Raw genomic sequence first — 25,666 nt, 5'->3', positions numbered from 1 at the left:
ACTGCATGAATCTCTAAGACATGGGACTGGAGGAAGACACAGAAATCAGGAGCTGCTGATGGACAGCAAGGATAGTTTATTTTTGTAAAGGGTCAGCTCTAAAATTGACATGCGCAGAGATCAGTTCTCACTATGATATGAAAGAAAAGGGAAATGGAGAGGGCATAGAGGCATTTGTGTACATTTAATCTATCTGCTTAGCCAATGGGAAATGAGTGATTTGTTCTAAGTGCTGGCTGAAAACCTTTTTCTCCTTTATAGTGAACAAAGCATGCATATCTATAGGAAGACATTCATCAAATGAAATCGTTAAATTATCTTGCATGGCTAATCTTGCTAAAATACAAATTTGCCTGACACTTAAGTGCTCAGCAAAACTAACTCCAATGTGTCTTTCCCTTTAAAATGCTCCTGAAAACCTGCTCATTTGAAGAATGCTGTAAGAATTGATGCATAAACCTAGGCACGACCTACAAATGGCTAATTTTAATATTGAAGCCTATCTGTAGGCCTCCTTTAGTCCCGATAGACCATAGATTTGTGCCTTGGAAAGTTTCCAGGGTGATGCACCATCAATAACTCACTCTGAGACGTAAGAAGCGAGATATCGGCTTTTATTGACTGGAAGAATGAACAACACTACATCCTGGAGAATGAGGCCGGGCTCAGGCCTCAATCGCCTTTATACAGGGGTCTGTGGGAGGAGCCACAGGAGCAGTCAGCAGGGGTCTGTGGGAGGAGCCACAGGAGCAGTCCAGACAGGTAAATGTAGTTCACCACACAGGGCGCAAGCCTGGGCAAGGTTTTTTTTAATGAAAGACCAGTAGTTGCCCAAGCTGCAAGTCTCCCCTCTCCACGCCACCGATGTTGTCCAAGGGAAGCCTGTATATTACATGAAGAACAGAGGCCATCACTGCCAAGTAAATTCTACTCTTGTCGGCCTTCACCAGGACTCATTTTAAACAGTGACCTGAAATTAGAATACTGGCATTATTTCCCTCTTGCTCAGAGAGTGATGACATTCCTCCTTCATGATTAATCCATGTGGACACCTAGTTTCGAGCCTGAATACTCATTGCAATGATATTCGATATGACATATTCGATGTGAACTCTCAAAAACCTGCTGCAGTCAATCCCGGGTGAACAGCAAGAGTTCCAGTGTTTAATGTCTATGTTTTGCCAGTCAAGCATACTACTAATCCATAATTCCCTAGCATTATATTTTAATGACAGATCATAAAGTTACAGCTTAAGTTTTATTGCAAGATTCTTGCAGGTGATTTAGTGGATTACACAATGAATTACATTATTGTGACATGGAAAAGAAATCAGGAATGTATCATAGAGCACCAGATTCTGGTTAAATAATTTTCCAAATCTTCCAGTCTATCATGTTATACTTGTTACGTTATTATTCACGTGACATTTCTTCGTCAAATTGGCAAGGGCCTTATTTTGATTAATGATTGGTACTGATTAGTTTTTGTCCATCCTGTAGTTTCAGGCCTTTAACCTGGAAGTGAATTTTAGCTGACACTGAGTAGTAAGTGGAACTTAGAACCTACTTCTTGTGCGAAGTTTCAAAATATTATGAGGGGTATTGACAGGGTAGGTACCAAGAGATTCATTCCCATTGCTGTGAAGTCCAGGATGAGAAGGCATGGGCTCAGGATAAACCATTTATGAGTGTTGTTAATTTTTGGGCTTCTCAATCCGAGATCTTTAATCACTGAAGATATTAAAGGTTGAAATCCATAATTCTTTCAGCATCAAAAGTGAGGATTAAGTGCAGAGGTGAAAGTAAACTGGTTTGGGTTGGCATGGTGAGGGTATAAAATGGCCAATGTTCATAGTTCAAAATCAATATATTGTCTACTGTAGGTGTATATATGTCACCATATGTAACCCTACGATTCGTTTCTCATGGGCATTCACAGGAAATACAAAGAAACACAATAGCATCAATGAAAAAACACAACATGAAGAAAAGAAAAACAAGGATAGATAAATAAATAATAATAATGATGATAATGATAAATATTGAGAACGTGAGATGAAGAGTCCCCAAAAGTAAATCCATAGGTTGTGGAAACAGTTCAGTGATGGGGCAAGTGAAGTTGAGTGAAGTTATCCCCTCTGGTTCAAGAGCCCAATGGTTGAGGGGTAATAACTGTTCCTGAACCTGGCGGTGTGGGGCCTGAGGCTCCTGTACATTCTTCCTGATGGGAGCATGAAAAGAGCGTGGCCTGGGTGATGGGGCCCTTGATGATGGTTGCTGCAACAGCACTCCACGTGGATGTCTTCAGTGATGGAAAAAGTTTTACCCGTGATGGACTGTGCTAGATCCACTACTACTTGTAGGTTTTTCCATTCAAGGGCATTGGTGTTTTCATACCCTGCCGTGATACAACCACTCAATATACTCCCCACCACACACCTATAGAAGCTGTCAAAGTGTTAGATGACATGCTGATTGTATCTGGGCGAAATAGGCGTTGTTAGTGATACAACCAACTCTGGAAGAATTTTTAGTCATTTCCACTCCTGATCAAGTAGGAACGCAGACTTGGATGCAGCATAGCCAGTGATCTTGTTGAAAGGCGGGAGGTATTCCTGGGTTATATGTATTTCATTTCTTGTATTTCTAATGTGATATACAGGCAGCCCCTGCATATTACAATTTGGATAACAGAAATTCATTCTGAACCAGTTCACAAATCACTACCAAAAAAATAGCACACAGTAAAAAATGCTCTCTTGTGAAATTTATGTGTAAAAGTACAACTTTTTAAAATCACATTTCTTGCTGCATGCTCAAAATAAATGTAAATTTTTGATCAAAGTACGCATGTGTCACCGTACCCTACCTTCAAATTTATTTTCTTGTGGGCATTCACAGTAAGTACAAAGAAACAGAACAGAATCAATGAAAAATGACACGCAAGACAGACAGACAACATGCAAGAGACAACAAGGTGTGCGTGTACGAAAGGGAAGAAACAAAGTAATAGTAATAAATATATAAGTAATAAATATTGAGCAAATGAGTTGTAGGTTGTAATAACAGTTCAGTGTTGAGTGATGTTATCCTCTCAGGTTCAGTGCTTCTTGTACGTGTGCTTAATGGTGGGGAGGGCTTTACCCGTGGTGGACTGGGCCGTACATTGTAGGCTTTTCTGTTCAAGGGCATTAGTGTTTCTATAGCAGGCCATGATGCACTCAATAGGTATGCTCTCCACTGTGCACCTTTAGAATTTTGTGGAAGTTTTAGATGACGTGCTGTATCTTCACAAACTTCTAAGAAAGTAGAGACACTTGCAGACGAATGGGCTTCATGTTATGTGCTGTGGAAAGTTTCAATATGGGCCATTTAGTAGCATTGGAACCTCTAACCTCCCCATAAAGCAGTAATTTGTGAAAGCAAAATTACAATATATAAGATTTGGTAAAGTAATTGAATTTTCTGAGTTTCAGAGCAGCAGAATCCATTTTTAAGAAAGAAGCAGGTTACATATTGTTTTATGTTGTACATGAACTCTTTTGGATCTTGATTATTTCTGAACTGAAAAAAACTCACTTTTTTTTAAAAGGATTATTCAGAAAATATCAAACAGGGAATATCTGAAAACAAAGCAGAAAGAGGCTTGCTAGTAATCCCTATCCTTGTGTCGGCAATCAATTTTGTGATGCCATATATTTACAACTTAATTGGATTATTGGAAAAATATGACTTCCCTCAGCAGCGTATCTATGTTTCTATCACCAGGTAAGAGTATTTTGTGCATTTCTAAATTGAATACAAGGGACAGTCTGCTTCACCAAAAATTACTTTCATTCATTTATGTTGTGCTTTGTTTTGGCCCAGTATACGAGTTATTTTTTTCCTGGTCCTTTTAAAGGGCTCAGGAATACTCTGGTAATAATGTAAAAAGAAACTTACTCAGTGAATCTTTGGAATTTTCCACCCAAAAAGGCAGTGAAAATTCAGTTATAGAAAATATTTACAACAGTGATTGCTACACATTTCTGACTCAAAGGAATCAAGAAATATATGAGATGCAAGATCAATAATTATCTTATCAAATTGCAGAGCAGCCATGATAGGCCAAATGGTCTTTGCTTTTTACGTTGATACTTGTTTTCTGTAGAAGATCGTGGGTTTTATGCAATATGCTTAAGACTGGGAATCCACCAGCTGAAGATTTGGGTGTCCAAAACTATCATAGTCCAATGCACAAGACTAGAAAGCTTTAGATATTGTTTCACCTTTGGTAGAGTAGGTATTTGAACTGATGTGTAATGAAGAGATTTGTAGCCACATCAAATTACAAGACGCCACCCTAGATAATTTGCACAAAATATCCACCATTAAAAAGTAAATGGTGGATTAACATTTAACATGGACCAAATTGCTTTTGAAATATTTTCTTTACAGTATTTCTTTTTATTAATTCATACTCCCAAAATATCAGTGCTTCTCCAATTTAAAACTTTAATTTAATTTTGATTTGTTCACAAATAAATACCTGAATGGCATTAACATACAAATCTCTTTAAGCAAAGCTATTTTACAAAATATCATTTTCCACAACTTGTGTTATCTTCAATGGGATCCCATCACCAGGCATGTCTTGCCCTCCACATTTTTGCCACAGAACTTGCTTTCTCTGCTTGTCATTCCCTATCGATTTACCATGCTGTGCTATCCCTGCCCCTACATTCTTCTTCGCCATCATTCCCGGCAGTCCTCGTAGCTGAGGCACTCCATCACCTGTAAATCCATTGCACCTGATGCGGCCATTTCTGTAACAGTCCTGACCCAGAACGAGGGAACTGCTTCAATGAGTACCTCTGCTCTCTCTGCTGTAGCAACTAGGATATCCAGGCGGCCAGCCATTTTAATTCACTTACCATTAATGCACTGACATGTCTGTCCAGGGTCACCTCTACTGCTGAGTATTTCTGCTTGGTAGTATTCCACCTCATAGCATGTATATCAATTTCTCAGATTTATGGTAACCACTCACCTCTGTACATCCCTGCAACTCCCATCACCCCATCTCTTTTTAAATCCCCCTTAATAGCCACATACTTACCCTTAATCAGATAAAAGTTTAAATCCCACTCTAGAGGCTCGTGTGCGTAATGTTGGTCAATGTTTCTGTGAGAGTTGTTAACCTGCTGGGGGTATTGTCCTGAGATAATAAACTTGGTTTTGCCCTACCTCTTAAAAATGTCGAACACACTATTTCCCAATGGGCAAGAGAGATCCTCTGGTGTCCAAGCCCAACGTTTGTCCATCAACCAACTCCATTAAACATTATTCAGCCCCATATTCTGTGTCTAATTTTGGCATGTGGAATTTAGCTGCTCCATTGTTCTGTGGTAGATCAAAGAGTTCTCAACTGTCAACTGAGATCGAGCTAAGCATTTATTTTACAAATATTTCATCTGTTTTTTAAGTATTTAAATAATAGACGTAAACTGTACCAATCCATAAAGCTGCAACTACACACACCAACAGCATAAAGAGGCAGAGTACTTTGCTGTTCAAAGGGGACCCAGAAAGGAGTTCCTTATCAGCAAGTTTACAGAATTACCTGAAGGGTTTTGTTAAAGTAGCAAAATCAACCGTTAGTGCTAATCCCATCTATATGGCTTTGACTGCAAACAAAAGAAGCCTACATTTTACAAAGTGGGCTGGTTCTCTCCTCTCTGATATGTCATTTTGTTTTAATACAGAAATCTGGTGTTAAAGATGTCCATTGTAGGATCGCTTTGCTTTCATTGGATAAAAGGGAATACCACAACAATAACAGAAATATCAGTAAGTTTAAATACAAAACACTAAAATATAAGTTCTTACACCATCTATTCCAGAAACTTAAAGTATTTTGATTACCTTTCCATTATTATTTTGATAACTTTCTCTGTAACTCTGACACTGTAATCTGCATTCTGATATTTAAATTTTGCACTATCTTGATGTATGTGTGCATGGAATATTCTGTCTGGATGGCATGCATACAAAGCCTTACACTGTACAGATAAATCAATTATCAATTATTATTTCCATTCAAATGCACAAGATATTAGTACAGTAAATAGTTACAATTTCTGCCCTGGACCTCACTTTGATTTTTCAAAGCATGACAACTTACTGACTTATAATTTCATTGAAATATGGTTGGATTTTAAGTGCACACTCTGGCCACTTTATTAGGTACACCTGTTCACCTGCTCATTAATGCAACTATCTAATTAGCCAAACATTTGGCAGTAACTCAATGTATAAAAACATGCAGACATGGTCGAGAGATTCAGTTGTTCAGATTAAACTTCAGAATAGGGAATTAATCATCACCCTATGTCGGTCTGCTTACAATATTGCTGTTAAATTTTAGTTTGCATTTCTCTCCCAATTCCAGTCCATGCCTTTTAAGTAACATTGTGATCCAGAGCGGGAGTGGTGTTATCGATGTGATATTTTAGTCACAATTTTTTAGGTGAATATGATCATGTGAGGATCCAGAGATGAAGATCAGGGAAGTGAAAATGGCTTGGCGAATTAGTTACTGTCACTGACGGGCAAAGCACAGAGACAATCAAAGTTTTCCCAGTAGAGATAAGAATCCCTTTTGGTTGCACGTACTTTGGTTTCAGGGCAGTCTGTTTGCTGCACTTCATAGCTTTTATGTTGCTGGTGCCACCTGCGGATGTGCAGTACTCACGTATACCCTGTTTGAATGCCCTGCTACCACCCCTGTCCTAACTCCCCAACTCACAGACACACTCTCGTCCTGCACTGGTCACTTCTCATCCTCTATTGCTGTTGTCTCACATGTTTATGCCACTGCTTGCTTTATTAGAATAATGCCAGTCACATTATACTGTCTCACATAAACATGCACTTTATGTCAGGCTGGTAACCTTCAACCCATGTCACTCAGGAACTTGTTCTAATATTAATACAAATTAATATCACAGTTACAAAACTGTGTGTGCTCATTCATAACTGTATGTGCTGTGTGTGACTATATGTATTATGTTTTGCACCTTGGTCGCTGAGGAACAATGTTTCATTTAGCTGTATACATATGTGTGGTTGAACGACAATAAATTTGAACTTGAAAGTTGTGTTTGGCTGACCAGATGGACAATTCGCTTCCATTCTTAAGATCTTTTGTGCAACAGCAGCATAGTTGCCCTTGGGATAATTGACAAATATTCTGTCTCACAATTTTATTCATGAATATAATGAAACTTGTTCGGTAAATGTCATGCTAAACACTTAACCATCTTATTTTTGTATTTTGCTCTAGTGTTGGGAAACGTTTGTAGGACAAGAACTGTATCGCTTGGTTGTGGTTGACTTTATATTTATTATCCTGGAAACAACGTTTGGAGAATTCGTCTGGAGGTGTGTTTTATGAGAGGACTTTCTCCCTACTGTCTTCTGATATTTATTTAATGTCCTTGAGACCACACAAGCTTTAAACTATTTGTGACACCAATGACGTACTTTGCGTTGAGACTAATAAGAATATAGTATTTTTTTAATCTTTGAAATGTACTTTACCTTTGGCAGTGTCACCTAATAATATGAAACCCTGATGGAGCTTCAATTGGTATTATAAATGTAGGTTCCTTTCATATGTACAGTAATTGTCTCAGCTTTGGATGATAATGTACCTACTTCCCTCACTCAATTAACATAAGTCATTCCTGACAAAGTGAATGTTGGAAGATGACGAAAGACATCTGCAAGAAACTTGACACGTTCCAGACAAAATGTCTACGACGTATCAGGAAGATCTTCTGGCCTGAGAAAATCAGAAACCAAGATTTGCTTACATCTTGCAATATGGAATCAATCTCAGTTTGTGTGAGAAGAAGACGATGGAGATGGCTGGGCCATGTAATGAGAATGCCAAATGATCAACTAGCAAAAGTAGCACTAAGGTGGGCCCCACAGGGAAAGCGAAGTAGGGGAAGGCCCAAAATGACGTAGCGAAAACTGAAAGAAGTAGGCATGAACTGGGTAACGGCAAGCAGCAGAGGAAAAGACCAGCAGAAATGGAAGATACTTGCGGAGGCCCCATGAGCCACCTAGGCACTAAGGGTCCAGACGACAACGACATTCCTGACACATGTTGCTCCCAGTTTAACCAGGCATTAAAAATTCTTTAGGTGAATTTAAAAAATGTTTGAGTGCTTTCTTTCCTCCTTTCGTTATAATTATTTTCCTGCCATCATCCAGCTGCATCTAAGAAAGTGAAGCACTGAGTCCGATACTCATGAGCTGCAAGGACCTGTGTGAAAGTAGATGAAGTCTTGATCTCTGTGTCTACCCCGTCATGGTGTGATGGATGCAACACAGACACAATGCAGGAGGAACTCGGCCAGGCCTGCTGAGCTCCTCCAGCATTTTGTGTGCGTTGCTTGGATTTCCAGCATCTGCAGATTTTCTCTTGTTTGTGACGATGAGATGGATATTCACCTTCCAGGACCCAAGTGACACATTGCTAAACTCAGCTTTCTATTACAGCATCGTGACCTTTCCAAACGGTCAGTGTCTTTGGTGATAAAGTTAAACTTTTTATGAACATTTTTTTGCTTTGCTTTTTGTTGTAAACATGAGCTAGACTCCAGTTCTTAATGTAGATTGCAGGCAGCAATTGGTTTAAAGTTGGACGCACAGCTTTTTAAACAGTATTACAGAATACAAGCTGCCTGCCCACAGCAGGTGGTTGCTTGCTAAGAGATCGGCTTTGAAAGTGAAGTGAACAAGCAAATTCTTATCTGCATTAGTCAACTGTAAGACATTGGGGTTATGTCACTTAGTACGTTGGGATGTTCGTGCACTCAGAGAGCCATCCCCTCATGGCAATATTTGTGGATTTCTCTTGTCACCAGAAGCTTTTAAGACCATCTATGTGAGTTACTTTGTCCCAGTAATAGTATCTGGAAAACATCATATGCAGATAATGTCATCTAGTAGAAAATGGTACGAATATCAGAATGACTGGGGGGGGAGGGGGGATTGTTAGGAATGACAAGGCAAACAACAGAAAGTGAGCGATAGATATCTAAATTTAAAAGTCTGTCATTAAAAATAAAATAGCTATGTTTAAACTACTTTGTTATCCATCTCCTCCTCGGTGGTGGCGGTAGTGGGGACGGAAGGCCCACCCCTCAAGCGTTAGGTACCGGCAGCTAAATCTCCACAGAGGCTAGTCAGGGAAGTAAGCTATTCCTTGAAGAGTAGGTGAAAAGAGTATATCCTCCCTGTAGTGAGGGTTACCAGTATGTGTCTACATTGGATAGGTCATGAAATCTTTTCTTCAGTTTATGGATTTGCGGACAGGGAGCCCAATACTATCATGGTGGCCCTTGCACCTTATTTGTCTATTGGCATTGCAATTTCTCAATAACCGCAACACTATATTCTACATCATATTTTTGTTGTCCCTTTGTGCTACCCCAATGATCTGCCTAGATGGCATGCGAGTAAAGCACTTCATTTATCTCGGTATATGTAACAATGATAAACCGATTACCCCTTGTGAGAACCGATTATCATTTGGAGTAAGGATGCAGGTTTGAACCATTCTAACCTTCTGGTTAGAACCTGCGTCCTAGCCCCTTAGGAAAAGATGCACAGGACCTTGCTCTTTCAGATCATTGTATAAATCTCATTCCCTTCACTTAACAGTGCTTCAAACTACTTAAAGCAATTGATTTGTTGAAGAACAGCCATTAAGCTTCAAGAGTGCACATCCAGCAACATTTGCTGGAATACTGTGCAAACTTTAATACCGTTGGCTGCTGGCCATGTTTTTATTTACATGTTATTATGTTTCAAGAATACGATTTATACTGATGCCAATACATTGGATACTGAGCAGATCCAGACTATCTTTTTCTTTGGAGGAGTTAGTAACTTAATAAAAGTTTTCCCAGCACTCCTGAAGTCGCTGACATGCAGTTGTTGGCCGTTCTGCTTTCATTGTGAGTGCAGAAGGCAAAATGGCTCAGAAAATTTAGTAAGTAATCTATGATATAATTTTAATTGATTCTCTCTCATTCTCTCTCCAGGTTAGTCTGCATTAAACTGCTGAAACGGAAAAGAAAACCCGAGTTTGACATTGCCAGGAATGTGTTGGATTTAATCTATGGGCAGACACTCACATGGTAATGACAATGTTTGATTACGTTGCACTGACACTGGAATGCTGACCGCACAATCTGCTGGTAAACGTTAATTATTGTGGGATTTGGCCAGTGAATGAATGGATAACGTGGCCAGCTGGTGTGGTAGTGCATCACACACATGAGGTTTTCAGTCATTCCATGCTGAGTTAATTGTTTGCAAATGTGCTGAAGTGGGAGTTGCTAAGCTGCTGGCTGAAGATAATATATACTGACACTAGGGTTTGTGTGAACCTGAAATGCGGTCAGCTTTGAGGAAGACACTCATAACTTGCTCATAACTAAATAACTTGCTGTTGCTTACTGACAAAACTCACTGTGAAAATTTCCTGGGTTTTGGTCAATATTCCTTTGCAAGAATCAAGGGCGGTACGGCAGCATAATGATTAGCACAACATTTTACACAAAGTTGGCCCGGGTTCAATTCCTGCTGCTGCTTGTAAGGAGTTTGTATGTTCTCCTCCTGATGCATCCACAAAGATGTGTGCTTAGCCCACTTCTCCATTCTCTCCACACCTATGACTGTGTGGCTAGGCATTGCTCAAACAGCATCTATAAATTTGCTGATGATACAACCATTGTTGGCAGAATTTCAGACAGTGACGAAAGGGCGTACAGGAGCGAGATACACCAGTCAGTTGAGTGGTGTCACAGCAACAACCTTGCACTCAGTGTCAGTAAGACCAAAGAATTGATTGTGGACTTCAGGCAGGGTAGGACAAGGGAACACAAACCAGTCCTCATAGAGGGATCAGAAGTGGAGAGAGTGAGCAATTCCAAGTTCCTGCATGTCAATATCTCTGAGGACCTAACCTGGACACAACATACTGATGCAGCTATAAAGAAGACAAGACAACAGCTATATTCCGTTCGGAGTTTAAGATTTGGTTTGTCACCTAAAACACTCAAAAGCTTCTACAATTCTAGCATTCTGACTGGCTGCATCACTGTCTGGTAGAGAGGGGGAGGTGTGGCACTACTGCATAAGATTGAAATACGTTGCAGAAACTTGTAAAATTGGTCAGCTCCATCATGGGTACTAACCTCCATAGTATCCAAGACATCTTCAAGGAGTGGTGCCTTAGGAAGGTGGCGTCCATCATTAAGGATCCCCACCACTCAGAACATGCCCTCTTCATACTGTTACTGTCAGGAAGGAGGTAGAGAAGCCTGAAGGCACACACTCAGCGATTCAGGAACAGCTCTTCCCCTCAGACATCCGATTTCAAAATGGACATTGAACCCATGAACACTACCTCATTACTTTTTTATTTCTGTTATCTTGCACTAATTATTTTAACAACTACTTAATAGACGTGTATGTACTTAATGCAATTCAATTTTTTCCTCTATATTTATTTATCATGTTTTTCATTGTACTGCTGCCATAAATATAACAAGTTTCACAACATATGCCAGTGATACTAAATCTGATTCTGAGTCCTCCAATTTTCTCCTGCGGGTCAAAGACGTACTGGTTGGAAGGTTAATTGGTCATTGTAAATTGTCCCAAGATTAGGCTAGGGTTAAATCAGCGGGTATCCATGGCAACGTGGCTTGAAGGTTCAGAAGGGCCTATTCCATGCTGCATCTCAACAAATAAATTTTTAAAAATTAGAATAGATGAAAATAGAATTAAAATAGGGAAGCCCCGGTAGCGTAGCAGTCAGCCCGATGCTGTTTCAGCTCAGGACTTGCAGAGTTCAGAGTTCAATTCTGGCACCATCTGTAAGTATGGAGTTTGTACGTTCTTTCTGTGACCACATAGGTTTCCTCCAGGTGCTCCGGTTTCCTCCCACAGTTCGTACTGGTTAATAGGTTAATTGGTAAATTGTCCTGTGATTAGGTGAGGGTTGCTGGGTGATACTAGCTTATTAGGCCAGAAGGGCCAGTTTTTCACTGTATGTCTACATAAATAAAATGAACAAATAAAAATTATTTCATTTGTGGGTGCATATGCGCTTATTGACTTGACGTATTTCCCACATTAAGATGTTGACTGCATTTTACAAAGCATGGCAAGGACCGTAAAGCTCTTTGAGATGTTTTAGAAGACATCCTGAGGTCATAAAACTTGCTATAAACTACAAGTCTTTGTTTATGAAGAGTATTGAAGGGAGGCCAGTTTGTTGCGTGTTTCGGGACACTGCTGTAGTGGTGTAAGTGCCAGAATGGAAGTTGACAGAATTACGATTGTTTGCCTTTTAATTTCATGTTTTATTTTTACAGGGTGAGTCTGTTGTTTGCACCATTGATGCCTGCGATTCAAATAATCAAATTTGTTATTGTTTTCTACATTAAAAAGGTAATTTTCATTTAAAATTTGTGAAAATTGAATTATGTCCAACAATTGGCTTTATTGCCCAGTTTAAGGAAGGTCTCAGCCCAAAATGATGACTGTTTATTCATTTCCGTAGACACTGCCTGACCTGCTGAGTTCCTGCTGAGCATTTCGCGCGTGTTGTGTTGGACTTCAAGCATCTGTGGACTTCTGTATTTAAAATGACTGTTGTTTGTTACGTTGAAGAGTTGCTATTGTCTCGTTTGGCTGCACTCACACCTTTGAGTCAGGAAGTTTCCACATTGTGACCACAAACATTTAAGCAATACTGAGCAAGGACTGTGCTGTCAGAAGGGCCATCCTTTGACTTAGATATCAAATGAGACCCAGTTATTCTCTCCCAGCTGGATACAAATGATAAACATGAGTAATTCTGGAGATGCTGGGCATCCAAAACAACACACACAAAATGCTGGAGGAGCTCAGCAGGTCAGGCAGCATCTATAGAAACAAATAAACAGTCAACGTTTTGGGCCGAGGCCCTTCTTCAGGAAGGTCACCTGAGGCATATTTCACAGTAGGAGAAAGAAATACAATAGAATTGATGAAAAACTACACACAAAGATGGAGATGGGCTGATGGAAGCGAGCTGATAATTATTTGATGAGTTAGAGAATGAAAGCTTACAGTAAGTATGTGGGTCTGGTAAAGATGAGGTTAGAATTAGATCAGCATCAGAGAGATATGTACGTAAATATATATATATTTTTTACCTTGTCAGCAGTTGTATACACGTCAGTGAGATTCCAGGAATCAAAGTTTGCCCAAATGTTTAGTCACGTCACCAAACTGTAAATGGACTTTCAGGATACGTTGTATTTGAGTTAATAAAATTATTTGATCTGTTTCAGCTTAGTTTGATGATGAACTGTCAGCCTCCATGCAAACTCTGGCGTGCATCTCATATGATGACTATCTTTATCAGTCTTCTGTGTTTCCCTTCCTTCCTCGGAGCCACCCTTGCTCACCTCTATTCTGTGTGGCGGTAAGTAAAGAATTAATTTTTCTTTTAAAGCATTAAACCTAAGAAGGTAATGATTCAAGAAACAGAAGCAGAGAGGACACACATTTGGCGCTCCATAATCTCCTTGGTAACCCCAAGAACAGAGCATTTGAGCCAGCACTACAATTTTCCCCAACAATTCTTAGGTTTTCCTGCTTCTAAGCTGTCAGTATCTTATAAATTTTAGATAATATAGATTCACCATCAAAGGTCCATTCCTCTTTGAATGTAAATACGTGGAGAATGGAGAACTCTGAGTTTGCTAATAATGTGCAGTTCCAAAGAATGCAGAAGTTGTGGTCTGTAGTCTCTCAAAATATTTAGACTCATTGTGCTCAGCTTGTTTTAATTTCTTTACTCACATTAATTCTTGGTTAATTATTAGTGGAAAGTCAATATTGTTCCAGCCCTTTGTCCGCTGTGATCACGTACCAAACTTTTAGATAATGCACTCTTGGTGCTAGTCCATTTTATATGCATTTTCTGACATGTCAGAATCAGGTTTAATATCACCGGCATATGTCGAGAAATTTGTTGTCTTTGCAACAGCAATACAATGCAATATATGACAATGTAAAAAGAAATTGTGAATTACAGTAAGTATATAAATATTAAATTGTTAAATTAAATAAGTAGTGCAAAAATAGAAATTAAAAAGTTCATGGGTTCAATGTCCATTTAGAAATCAGATGACAGAGGGGAAGAAGCTGTTCCTGAATTGCTGAATGTGTGTGTCTTCGCGTTTCTGTACCTTCTTGTCGATGGTAGCAATGAGAACAAGGCATGACCTGAGTGAAGGGGATCCCTTGTGACAGTCACAGGCAGCCTTTAGTTTGGACACGATTTATTTATTACACTTATTTATTGATTGATGTATCAGTCGTAAAAATGACAACTTACAGAACATGAGTTATGCTTCTGTGTGATAAGCAGGTGAAATAAGGGCAAGCTGCACCATTAACTGCTACCTTCATGTACTTCCCTGAAAGTTCCCTAGAACTTGAGTACTCCCTGAACTAAGTTTGCCTGTTTTTTTTTTAATTAGTGTAAAGCCATCACAAATATGTGGACCATTCCGGACGCTAAGTAACATGTATGATTCTGCAAAGATTTGGATGAATCAACTGCAGAGTAAAGATTCTAAATTTATCTGGTTTCCACTGATTCACAAATACGTGGTGGAAAACCCTTTCTTCTTCCTTTTTGCATCAGGCATCATCCTGTAAGTTTACATTTCTATTAAGTTCACAGTTATAAAATGTATATGCTACTAATGTTAATAAAATTGTCTCCAAAAATATCAATTAGTTATTTGAAATGTTATCAGTGTTAATTAGCAAACTGAACATAGTTATATAAAGGTTCAAAAATGTATGTCATTTTGTTGATTTTAATAGAGTACTGAATACTTTTTTGTATTGATAATGGTTTATTATTGTCACATGTATCAAGATATAGTGAAAGGATTGTCTTGCATTCTGTTCGAACAGGTCAAATCATTACACAGTGCTTTGAGGTAGAATAAGATAAAACTAAAAGCCGTTCAGAATAAAGTGTAAAAACTACAGAAAATGTGCAATGCGGGTAAAAGATAAAGTGCAAGATCATAATGAGGTATGTTGTAAGGTCAAGAGGACACATTGTGCAAGAGGTCCATTCAAGAGTCTGATAACAGTTGAATAGAAGCTGTCCTTAGATATTCTGGTACGTGCCCCCAGGCTTTTCTATCACCTACCTGATGGGAGAAGGGAAAAGAGAAAATGTCTTGAGTGGGCAGGATCTTTGACCATGCTGGCTGTTTTACTGAGGCAGCGATAAGAGTAGGCAGTCCATAGCAGGGAGGTTGGTTTTGCATAATTTCTAGTCAGTGTGGAGGATTAGAGGGATCTTGGGGTCCGAGTCCATAGGACACTCAAAGCTGCTGCGCAGGTTAACTCTGTGGTTAAGAAGGCGTACGGTGTATTGGCCTTCATCAATCGTGGGACTGAGTTTAGGAGTCAAGAGGTAATGTTGCAGCTATATAGGAACCTGGTCAGACCCCACTTGGAGTACTGTGCTCAGTTCTGGTCACCTCACTACAGGAAGGATGTGGAAACCATAGAAAGGGTGCAGAAGAGATTTAGAAGGATGTTGCCTGGATTGGACAGCATGCCTTATGAGAATAGGTTGAGTGAACTTGGCCTTTTTTTCTTGGAGCAACAGAGGATGAGAGGTGACCTGATAGAGGTGTATAAGATGATGAGAGGCATTGATCATGTGGATAGTCAAAAGCTTTTTTCCAGGGCTGAAATGACCAGCACAAGAGGACACAGTTTTAAGGTGCTTGGAAGTAGTTACAGAGGAGATGTCAGGGGTAAGTTTGTCACACAGAGAGCGGTGAGTGTGTGGAATGGGCAGCCAGCAATGGTGGTGGAGGCAGATACGATAGGGTCTTTTAAGAGACTCCTGGACAGGTACATGAGGCTCAGAAAAATAGAGGGCTATGGGTAACCCTAGGTCATTTCTAAGGTTAGGACATGTTCGGCACAGCTTTGTGGGCCAAAGGGCCTTTATTGTGCTGTAGGCTTTCTATGTTTCTATGTAATGTCTAAAATTTGAAATCAGTTTAAGGTGCCTAGTAAATAGCAGAGGGCCAGAGGTATGTATTCTGAGATGAAGATGGCATCGCCCAGGTTAACGAGGGCTGAGAGTTGGATTACCTGCTTCAGGTCACTTTTCATCATAGAATTTGAATAAGTCTTAATGAAAAACAGTACGTCATTTTTGCAGGTCTTTGCATTGGTGTTTCTGCATCAGAAGAGTGGCCACTTCCTTGCAGCATCAAATGCAGCAACGGTTTGAGTTCTGACACGTATTCATCATTGGTTAGCATGCTGATACCTTCAGTATTTCCACCGTAAGCCACTGACATAGAACAAGGTGTTCCGCAGAGAGAAAAGTGGTGAGCAAAGGTGACTCAGCCAAGAGGGCAATGATAGTGAAAGGAAAGATGGAAATTGTCCAACATACTGCCGAGTGGACATTCCTTAGATGGACATGATTTTCCATGGCTGAGGCTGCTTTATCTCATGTTTGGGCAGAACAATTTTTGACAGGCTCTCCGTAAGTCCCTTGGTAAGGAGTATCTCAGCTCTCGGCATCCTACTTTTAAGAGATGCAAACGCTTAGTTCTTAGGTTTGCATCTCATAGATTTGTAGTTGCCCAAGTTGAAGTATTACAGATGAGGGAGCCATCTAAAACACTGATATTAAGATCTACCAAAGCAGGGTCTGCATGTTGATCTCTGCTGTCTGCCTCCTGTGGAACTGTTGGTGGGCTGAAACTAGCTGCTGTCAATGGCTACTTGGTCTTCATCTGAAGTTCAGTGGAAAGCAGCACGATCCTTGACCTTCTCTTCTTGCAGCGTCCCTTAGGATCCAGGAAAACACATTTCTGCTCTGGTTTCATTGGCTGTGTAGCCAATATCAGAACCACAAATTCTGAACTAATGCTATGATCTACAGACTTGCTTTCAAGGACTCTTTACAACCCGTGTTCAGAGTATTATTTGTATATTTGCGCAGTTTGTTTTCTTTTGCACATTAGAATTTGTCCGCCTTTCTCTGTTTATGTATAGATTTTCGTAAAATTCTATTGTATTTAATTTTTTTCCTGTAACTGCCTGCAAGAAAATGAATCTCAAGGTAGATCTTACATATTTTGATAGTAAATTTTCTTTGAACTTGACCCTTCCACAGATGGGGGAGGAGAGGGAGGAGGGGGAGGAGGTAGCTGACTGGAGGGACAGGAAGTTTGTGAGATGACGTGTTCCTTCCTCCATGTAACAGGGCAAGCCTGAACACAAATCCATCGGCTTAATCATGGTAATTTCCCCTCCGCAGCCCCAGTCATTCCTTGGATTCAGAATGAGGGCCCACAAATACTGAATATATGATCTGTGTCGTTAGTTAGATGGAACAAATATACAATCTTAGTAAAAGCAGGTTTGGATGATACATTGGGCTTATGTTTTCGCAATGCTCCATTGAACTGCAAGGCAATTGAAAACTTCCAATGATTTTAAGTCCAAACTTGTAATACATATTTTTTTCAATTCCAACTCAATGAGTCCTTTCTTGGAAAGCAGACAAGACCGCAAGACACAACTGTTTAGTTTGGTTATTTGAATGTGATATAATTTACCCTTGCAAAGTTTTACTTGACATTAATTAGTGTTGATGGTTAAGATGAATAATTAAAGTTCCTGCATTTAGTTTTATTTTTGTTCAGGCAATAAAAGTTAGTATAGATCAGTGTAGTAAACTGGGCAGAAAGCCAAATATGCACAAAAAATGATTGAAAACGAGACTGTTATTTTAGTCTGTGTCGAGAAAAGGAGAAGGATGTTCAGTCTATTGTGGTGTACTGGTTAGTATTAAGGGCATTTTTTCCATGGTATAACTGAAAATTTGTCTATTGCGTTCAGGATTTAGCAATCTAATTTTTTTTTTCAGCATTGTGATTTATTTCCACTGGCAAGTTCTGGATGGTCAAAAGAAGATAATTAAACTACTAAATGAACAAATTAGAAATGTAAGTATCCAGAGCTTCAATCATTATATGCTTTAATTGATCTATTCATCTTATTAATGGAAATCAGTCACCTTCATTGAAAAGGTTATTTATTTTTGTTATGTGAACGGTAAAGAGAATTGTGCAATCTACGAAAAATGTGGATTGAAGAGCAATATTAAAAATTATCGTCAATATGTTTTGTAGGTCTCATCAAGTTTTTGTTTAAGTCATTAAAATTGAATTGACAGCTTTATTGGGTCATCAGATCTGCTATATTACAAGAGGAAGAAATTTCAAAATGTTCATATTTATGAAACACATTTGTGATGGCTATTGGACATCAGTTATTTCTATGTTTAAAATAATTGCCTTAGGTTACAAAATATATTTAGCATATCATGATTGTTCCAGCTATTTAACAAAGCCATCCAATTTGGAAAAATTCCACTCCTGGAGCTGGTGCCATTGCTCTAACTACATTTTTTTTCTTTCATTTTGAAAATGATAATTAAATCTATTTCCACCACTCTTTCTGGCGGTGCTCATAAGTTCTCCACACCTCTTTTCTGATTGCCGTTCCTTTAAACCGTATGCTCCTAACCCACCCATCTGATAAATGTGAAAACCATGAAATTAATTTGGGAAATTGTCTCAGCTATTAATTGAAGATTTCATTTGGCAGGGTACACATTAAGAGTGGTAGCTCTTACTACAAGTCTAAGTACATCAGCTCAAGTTATAACTTGGTTTGTACACACTCAGTGTCCACATTATTAAGTACAACTGTAAGCCTGCTCGTTAATGCAAATATCTAATCAGTCAATCATGTGGCAGCAACTCTGTGCATTGAAGCATGCAGACGTGTTCAAGAGGTTCAGTTGTTCTTCAGACCCAGCATCAAAATGGGGAAATGTGATCTAAGTGATCTTGACCGTGGAATAATTGCTAGTGCCAAATGGGGCGATTTGAGTATCTCAGAAACTGCTCATACCCTGAGATTATTGCACGCATCAGTCTCTAGAGGTTACAGAGAATGGTGTGGGGGAAAAAAACTAAAAAAAAATCCAGTGAGTGGCAGTTCTGAGGGTGAAAAATGCCTCATTAATGAGAGAGGTCAGACTGTTTCAAGCTGACAGGAAGATAAGAGATACCCAAATAACAACAGTGGTTTGCAAAGAGCTGTTCTGAATGCACAACATCAGAACATGAAGTGAAGTGGCTACAGCAGCAGAAAACCATGAGCATAGACTCATTGGCCACTTGATGAGGTATAGGAGATAACGAATAAAATGGTCGCTCGATTGTTCTACATTGTTAGAAGTTTAATGAACGGCTTGATTCTCTTGAAAGCTGTTAAATGGAGAGTTTCAGCTCAGGTTTTAATCTTTAGCAATGAGATCGCTCCCTGATATTCCATCTATTTTGAGCTGATTTGAACTGATTATAAAATTTCAGTGAATTACTGTGTAAGTTGTAATGTGCCACACTAACACATAATGTTCAAATCTTCTTGGCACAGGAGGGAGATGACAAAAACTTTCTTATCGGTAAACTTAAAGATTTCAACAAAAAGAAATATAAACCTCAGGAAAAAGCAAATGCAAGAGCAAACTGAGGTAACTGGATGTGTTTCCTAAATGTATTTCTCGGTTTTGGATAGTTATACGTTCAGTAGAGAAACAGGGCCTGAGACCCACCATGTCTACACCAACTACCAATACCCACCACCGTTAATCCCATCTACCAGCTGGTCACTAGCCATCTATAGCAACATACACAAAATGCTGGAGGAACTTAGCAGGTCAGGCAGCATCTATGGGAATGAATAAGCAGTCGAGGTTTCAGGCCAAAACCCCTTTTTTAGCCTGGCAATTCAAGTGCATTTCTGGATAGTTCTAAACATTGTGGAGTACCTGCTCCCATCTCCTACTTATGCAGTGTGTTCCAGATTCCTTCTCTGATCGTGCTAAACCTTACTCTTCTAGCTCTGGTCTTCCAGATTTTGACACCTCTGTTACAGGGAAGGGTTTCTTACCACCTACCTTGTCTGTACCCTTTATGAATTTGTATAGGTCAATTAGACCTCGCCTCAGCGTCTTCTACTTCATGAAAACTCGGCCTATCCAGTCTCGCCTCAAGTCAACCAATATGTCCCAGGCAACGTACTGGTGAATTTCCTTGGCATCCTTTCCACTCCAATCACGTCCTTCCTATAATGTAGTTACCAGAACTGCAGTATACTAGCTGTGCCCTAACCCATGTTTTATAAACTTGTGTCATTACCTCCGGCTGTTATATTCTATATCTCAGTATCTCTTACATTCTACACCCTAGTTAATGAAGGCACCTATCCCATGTCTCCTTCACCAGTTTACCCAAATATGCTGCCACCTCCAGAGATCCTGAGATTTGTACACCAAGGTTACTCTGTTCCTCGGCTCTACTATTCATTCTGTATGTCCTACTCCTGTTGGTCCGCCCAGAGTCCATCAGCTTCCACTTATCAAGATTAATTTCTAATTGTCACTGTTCTGCTCATTTTACCAAATGATCAGTCCCTTCTTCTGACTTAAGACTATCCTCCTCTCTATCAATGACACCAACTTTTGTGTCACTGGCCAATTTACTAATCACGCCTCCTACATTCATATTCAGATTGTTATTATATACAACAATCAGTAATCCTGTGGTAAACTACTGGTCAGATTTCCAAGCACAAAAGCAATTCTCTGCCATTACCCTCTGCTCCCTATTACTAAGCCAGTTCTGGACCTAATTTGACAGTTTGCCTCAGATCCCATTGGCACTAACCTTTTGGAGCAGAGATTCCTCGAGTCTGAATATCATTGAGTGGGTATATACCTACCCATCACACACATTACACTGGTCACTATACTCAAAGAAACTGTATTGGTTTTACCGAGCTTTGGGACATGAAGCTGTAAAAATTGTTTCTTTTCATCACTACCACTGTTGGAATAATATAGTACGATGCTAGGTTAGTGGATACATTGTGCATGTGATTGTACTTTGAAAGTACTTTGTGATCAGTCTCACTCCCCAAAACTTATTTCTGTCTAACCTGCATAGATTTTAAAGTAAATATCCAAATTCCCTTTGAAATTTGGGATTTGTCTGCTTCCACCAACCTTCTGCGGGGAACATTGCAGATATATTGCAAGTCTTTACCTGCCTTCCGTACCCAGACCACTCCAACATGGTTTCCTGAGCTCAGGCTATCTTCATCATAAAGTATCAGATCCACTCCTGCACCTCCTACTAGTTTCCCGTCTTGTCTAAGTATCACGTACTCTTCAATATTCAGGTCCCAATCAACATCAATCTACAACTGTCTTTCTATAATGGCTATTAGTTCATATTTGTATTTGTACTAGAAGTTTGCCCATTTATCAAGTGCTGTATGAGCTTATTTAGAGTCTTTAATTTTATTCTTTTATTATTTTTGTAATTCTAGTCTGATCTACTTTTAGTTTTACACCTGCTTTCCCTTCCTGCCACACTACATTTATCATTTCCTATACCAAATCCATACTTCAGTTCACCTGGGCGAGATAGATTTTTCAGCTCACTAATACTTACTGCCTTTTAGATGATTAGCTTCTCAAATAATTGCTTCTTGTTTCTTTCCATTACTTGCCTAAACTGATTTGATTCTTTTTCTCACTCTTTGAAAGGTTTTATCCTCTATAGAACAAGCCATCTATGAGGAAGGCGATGCACAACGTGGGGTTAAGTTTCATCCTATTGTCTGGAGTGCAACTTGGAGAAGCAAATCACACGTGCAACCGTAGACACTGGAATGAAAACTGATGCCAAAAGGGATTCTGGTATCTTAACCAAAATGGTTCTTTACTTTCTCTCTTGGATTTTAAATCCGGATTCCCGAGAGAAAAATTGCGTGTTCTTCTGACACGTTACGTCTCACCATTCAACAAACTTTGATTTTTAAAAGCCATTTACAGTTCCTTTTTAAAAGTAAAGATAATAGAATTCTTCTGAGAAGAACATGATCAGTATTTGATGACGAAGATTCCTTGCTTTGAGAATACATTACAGCTTATTTCTCTAAGCTTTGTACAGGGAGAAATTTCATCCTGATGATTACGAGAAGGGAAGAAGAAATCATCACTGGTTATGTAATTAACACTGACAGTGCAAGTACTCAAAACAGTTACTAACTGATGATGAGTTATTAATCGATGTCTGGAATTGCTCTTTTTGTCTATTTAGTCATCAGCACTTTACATTGCAAAATATGGTTGTCCATTATCCAAAAATGGAACCAAAGCCACAACAACCAATAGCACAAATTCATATCAACCATGTTGTAGTAGGTGTTACTGATGTGTCTATTTCAGTTCATTGGAATTTGGTTGATAAAGATCAGTCTCTCTTACGCTGGTCTAGTATTGTGGTTTCTGAAGTAACTGCTCTTCCTCTGAAGGGGCAGGAGATGGTTGAAGGGGCAAGTGAGTTGGCAGTCTTGTAAGTTGGTAGGTTTCCTCTGCTCTTTACTTAGGGTCTGGCTTAGTCTTGATGACAGCTGAGAATGTGAATCTAAGTAAAGTTCTAAATTAAACAGATTAATTACAATTAGTAGCTGTGCAGTGGCTTTGCACACAAGAAGTCAGGATCCAGAGAGTTTCTCTGCAAGGAAGGGTCTGAAGCATCATCTAATGTTGGTGACAATGGGCAAATATGTGGCACCATGTCCTACATTTATCTAAATGTGACTTTCAGCTACATTCTTTGGCTTGTAAATTCACTTTTCAAACAAAAATGTTGCTTTAAAAAAAAACCTTTTATGTAGCACGATGAATTCATTCAAAATTCAGTTAGTCTATTTCTATTGCACACTTCAAAGTTACCAAGAAAAAGAAGGGCTGCAGTACACCAAGGGACTTTTCACATTCAGTTTACATAATCTGGAGCAAATTGTTCATCTTTTTCCTTTAGAATTCTGAAGTGAAATAGGGACCTCTCTTTGTCAAATAGTGATCCAAAAAGACCCGGAGAGTTGATATGCCATATACCTCCACAGCAGTCTACAAACGTAACTAATTGTCCAAGGCTGATAAGGCTGTGTTTGAAACTTTATCCTTTAAAATGTTCATATTGAAAACTATTGTAACTCATTAGTTTTGCACATTTCAGGATCAAACTAATACTGTAACCCTTCCCCTGTAATTATCTACCAAACCTCAAGTTTAGGTAGACGATTAAAAACTTACTGTTTACTTTCCTTCTAGTGTGGCACGTGGCCAAGTGATTAAGGTGTTGGACTAACGATCTGAAGGTCGTGAGTTCGAGCCCCAGCAAGGGTAGCGTGTTGTGTCCTTGAGCAAGGCACTTAACCACACATTGCTCCAGTCCACCCAGCTGAAAATGGGTACCGGCAAAAATGCTGGGGGTTAAACTCGCGATAGACTGGCGTCTTATCCGGGGGAGAGTCGCTTTACGCCACGGAAACCGGAAATAAGCACCGGTCTGATGAGCCTATATGGCTCAGGAATAGACTTTAACTAACTTTCCTTCTGAGCCGATGAGTGATAACTTTATTTAAATATTCTGAATTGAATTGCCCCTCTTGCAAATACTGCGCCATGGCGCACTTTGAAAGTGGGTTCAATTTTCAGCATGTTCAATTGCTTTGAATACAGTAAATTGCAATTGGTCATGGAATTTGAGTGCATGTACAGACTCTCATTATTTTAAACTCTGGTGACTGGAATTGTGCCTGCACCTAATAGCCAATTGCACCAGATTCTAAGAGTCCTTTTAAATCATCTTAATGCCTAGTTATCTGGGGCTCTGCAGTAATTGTACAGGACAAGTATATTCTGTCGAATGTAACTACATTTTTCTATGTTTATATTTATTTGTAAAAAGGGTAAACAATAAAGTTTTGTCAATGGAACTTTTGTTAGTGAATTTTAATACTAATATTATATGTGCACCCCAATAGCAAATATGGTTCAACACTGACCAAAACAAACATTTTTTGAGTGTCCACCATGTAACACTGTAATCAAACCTCACTATGCATCTCTGAAATGAACTCGGAGATCTACGCCGCGTTATTAAAATGAACTGAACTCTTAAAATGTACTGAAACCTTAATATTGCGGGTTGTCTCCTTTCTGATATTTAACGTGCCATAAATCCAATATTTGCAGGCATATATCTGAGTGGATGTGTATTTGTTTCCTTTTGTGCAGCATTTTGAAGTTTGTGTGCTATGTACCTTCAAATCTTCAGTATGACTTGCGTGTCGACTTCAAATCAGCAGATACGCAAACGAGCCCGTAGAACATTAAACATATGGAACTATACAGTACAGGCCCTTAGCCCACGGTGTTGTGCTGACCTTTTAAACAACTCTGCATCAGTCTCCTCTCCTACGTAGGCTATAAACCTCCATTTTTCATTCGTCCATGTGACCATTTAAGAGTCTCTTAAATGTCCCTAATATGCCAGCCCTAGCAGTGCATCCCAGGCACGTACCAAACTACCTCTGACATCTGCCCCAAAAACTCAACTTAAAAGGATGTCCTCTGCTACTAAATATTGCAACCCTGGAGAAAAGGTGCTGGCTGTCCACTCTATTTGTGCCACTGCTAATTTTACACATCTCTATCAGTTTACCTCTCCTAATCGCTTCAAAGAGAAAAGCCCTAGCTTGCTCAACCTTTCCTCATAAAAGACGCGTTATCTAATCCAGGCAGCATCCGGGTAAGTCCCCCCTGCATCCTCTCCAAAGCTTCCACATCCTTCCTATAATGAGACAAGCAGAACTGAAAATAATATTCTAAGTATGGTCTTACCAAAGTTTTATAGAGTTGCAACATTACCTCACAGCTCTTGAACTCAGTCCCCCAGCTAATGAAGGCAGAATCTTAGCTCCCCTATCGATCTGTGTGAGAGATCTGTGGACTAGGACCCCAAGATCCCTCTGTTCTTCCAAGCTCAAGAATCCTGCCACGAACCAAGGACTCTGCCTTAAAATCCAACCTTCCAAAGTGTATTTCACAATTTTCTACACTGAACTCCATCTGCCACTTCTCAGCTCAGCTCTGCACCCTGTCAATGTCCCGCTGTACCCTCCAACCAACCTTCTCTGCTATCTACAACCATTGTGTCACCTGCAGACTTCCACTTCCTCATTCAAGTCATTTATAAAAACCACAAAGAGCTGGGGTCTGGAAACATATCCCAACTGAACACCACTAGTCACAGATCTCCAGGCAGAAGTCCCATAGTAACTTGAGGAATATTCTGTCCAGCCCCAGGGATTTATCCATCCTAATGTTCTTCAAAAGCTCCAACAGTGCCTCCTTATCAAACCCAACATGCTCCAACACATTAGCCTGTTTTACACTGATCTCATTTTCATCAAGATAAACACTGAAGCAAAGTGTTCAAGGCCTTCTGATAGCCCCTTCTGTCTTTCCTAATTTTCTTTGTAATATCATTCCTGGAAACCTTATAACTCTCAAGAGCCCTGTCCAATTTTTCCTTCCTAAACCATAAGT

General features: G+C 39.4%; 1 protein-coding gene across 2 annotated transcripts in view; it reads left to right on the top strand.

Annotated features, from left to right (window-relative positions):
* Positions 1 to 24,051, top strand: part of LOC140714715 (transmembrane channel-like protein 6) — a 98,846-nt gene extending 74,795 nt beyond the window's left edge. For both annotated transcript variants that reach the window (XM_073026213.1, XM_073026212.1), the window contains exons 13-22: positions 3,593 to 3,768; positions 5,745 to 5,829; positions 7,325 to 7,422; positions 10,101 to 10,196; positions 12,444 to 12,519; positions 13,407 to 13,540; positions 14,604 to 14,780; positions 18,053 to 18,131; positions 19,633 to 19,729; positions 21,809 to 24,051. In XM_073026213.1, the coding sequence (XP_072882314.1) occupies positions 3,593 to 3,768; positions 5,745 to 5,829; positions 7,325 to 7,422; positions 10,101 to 10,196; positions 12,444 to 12,519; positions 13,407 to 13,540; positions 14,604 to 14,780; positions 18,053 to 18,131; positions 19,633 to 19,728 (1,017 nt within the window). In that variant the 3' untranslated portion in view covers position 19,729; positions 21,809 to 24,051. The remainder of the gene's footprint in view (positions 1 to 3,592; positions 3,769 to 5,744; positions 5,830 to 7,324; positions 7,423 to 10,100; positions 10,197 to 12,443; positions 12,520 to 13,406; positions 13,541 to 14,603; positions 14,781 to 18,052; positions 18,132 to 19,632; positions 19,730 to 21,808) is intronic.
* The last annotated feature ends 1,615 nt before the right edge of the window (positions 24,052 to 25,666 follow it).

This window comes from Hemitrygon akajei, chromosome 22, assembly GCF_048418815.1.
Source record: "Hemitrygon akajei chromosome 22, sHemAka1.3, whole genome shotgun sequence".
In the NCBI taxonomy this organism is placed as follows: Eukaryota; Metazoa; Chordata; class Chondrichthyes; order Myliobatiformes; family Dasyatidae; genus Hemitrygon; species Hemitrygon akajei.
The sequence above is the reverse complement of the archived record's forward strand: the minus strand, read 5'-3'. Positions and strand labels throughout refer to the sequence as shown.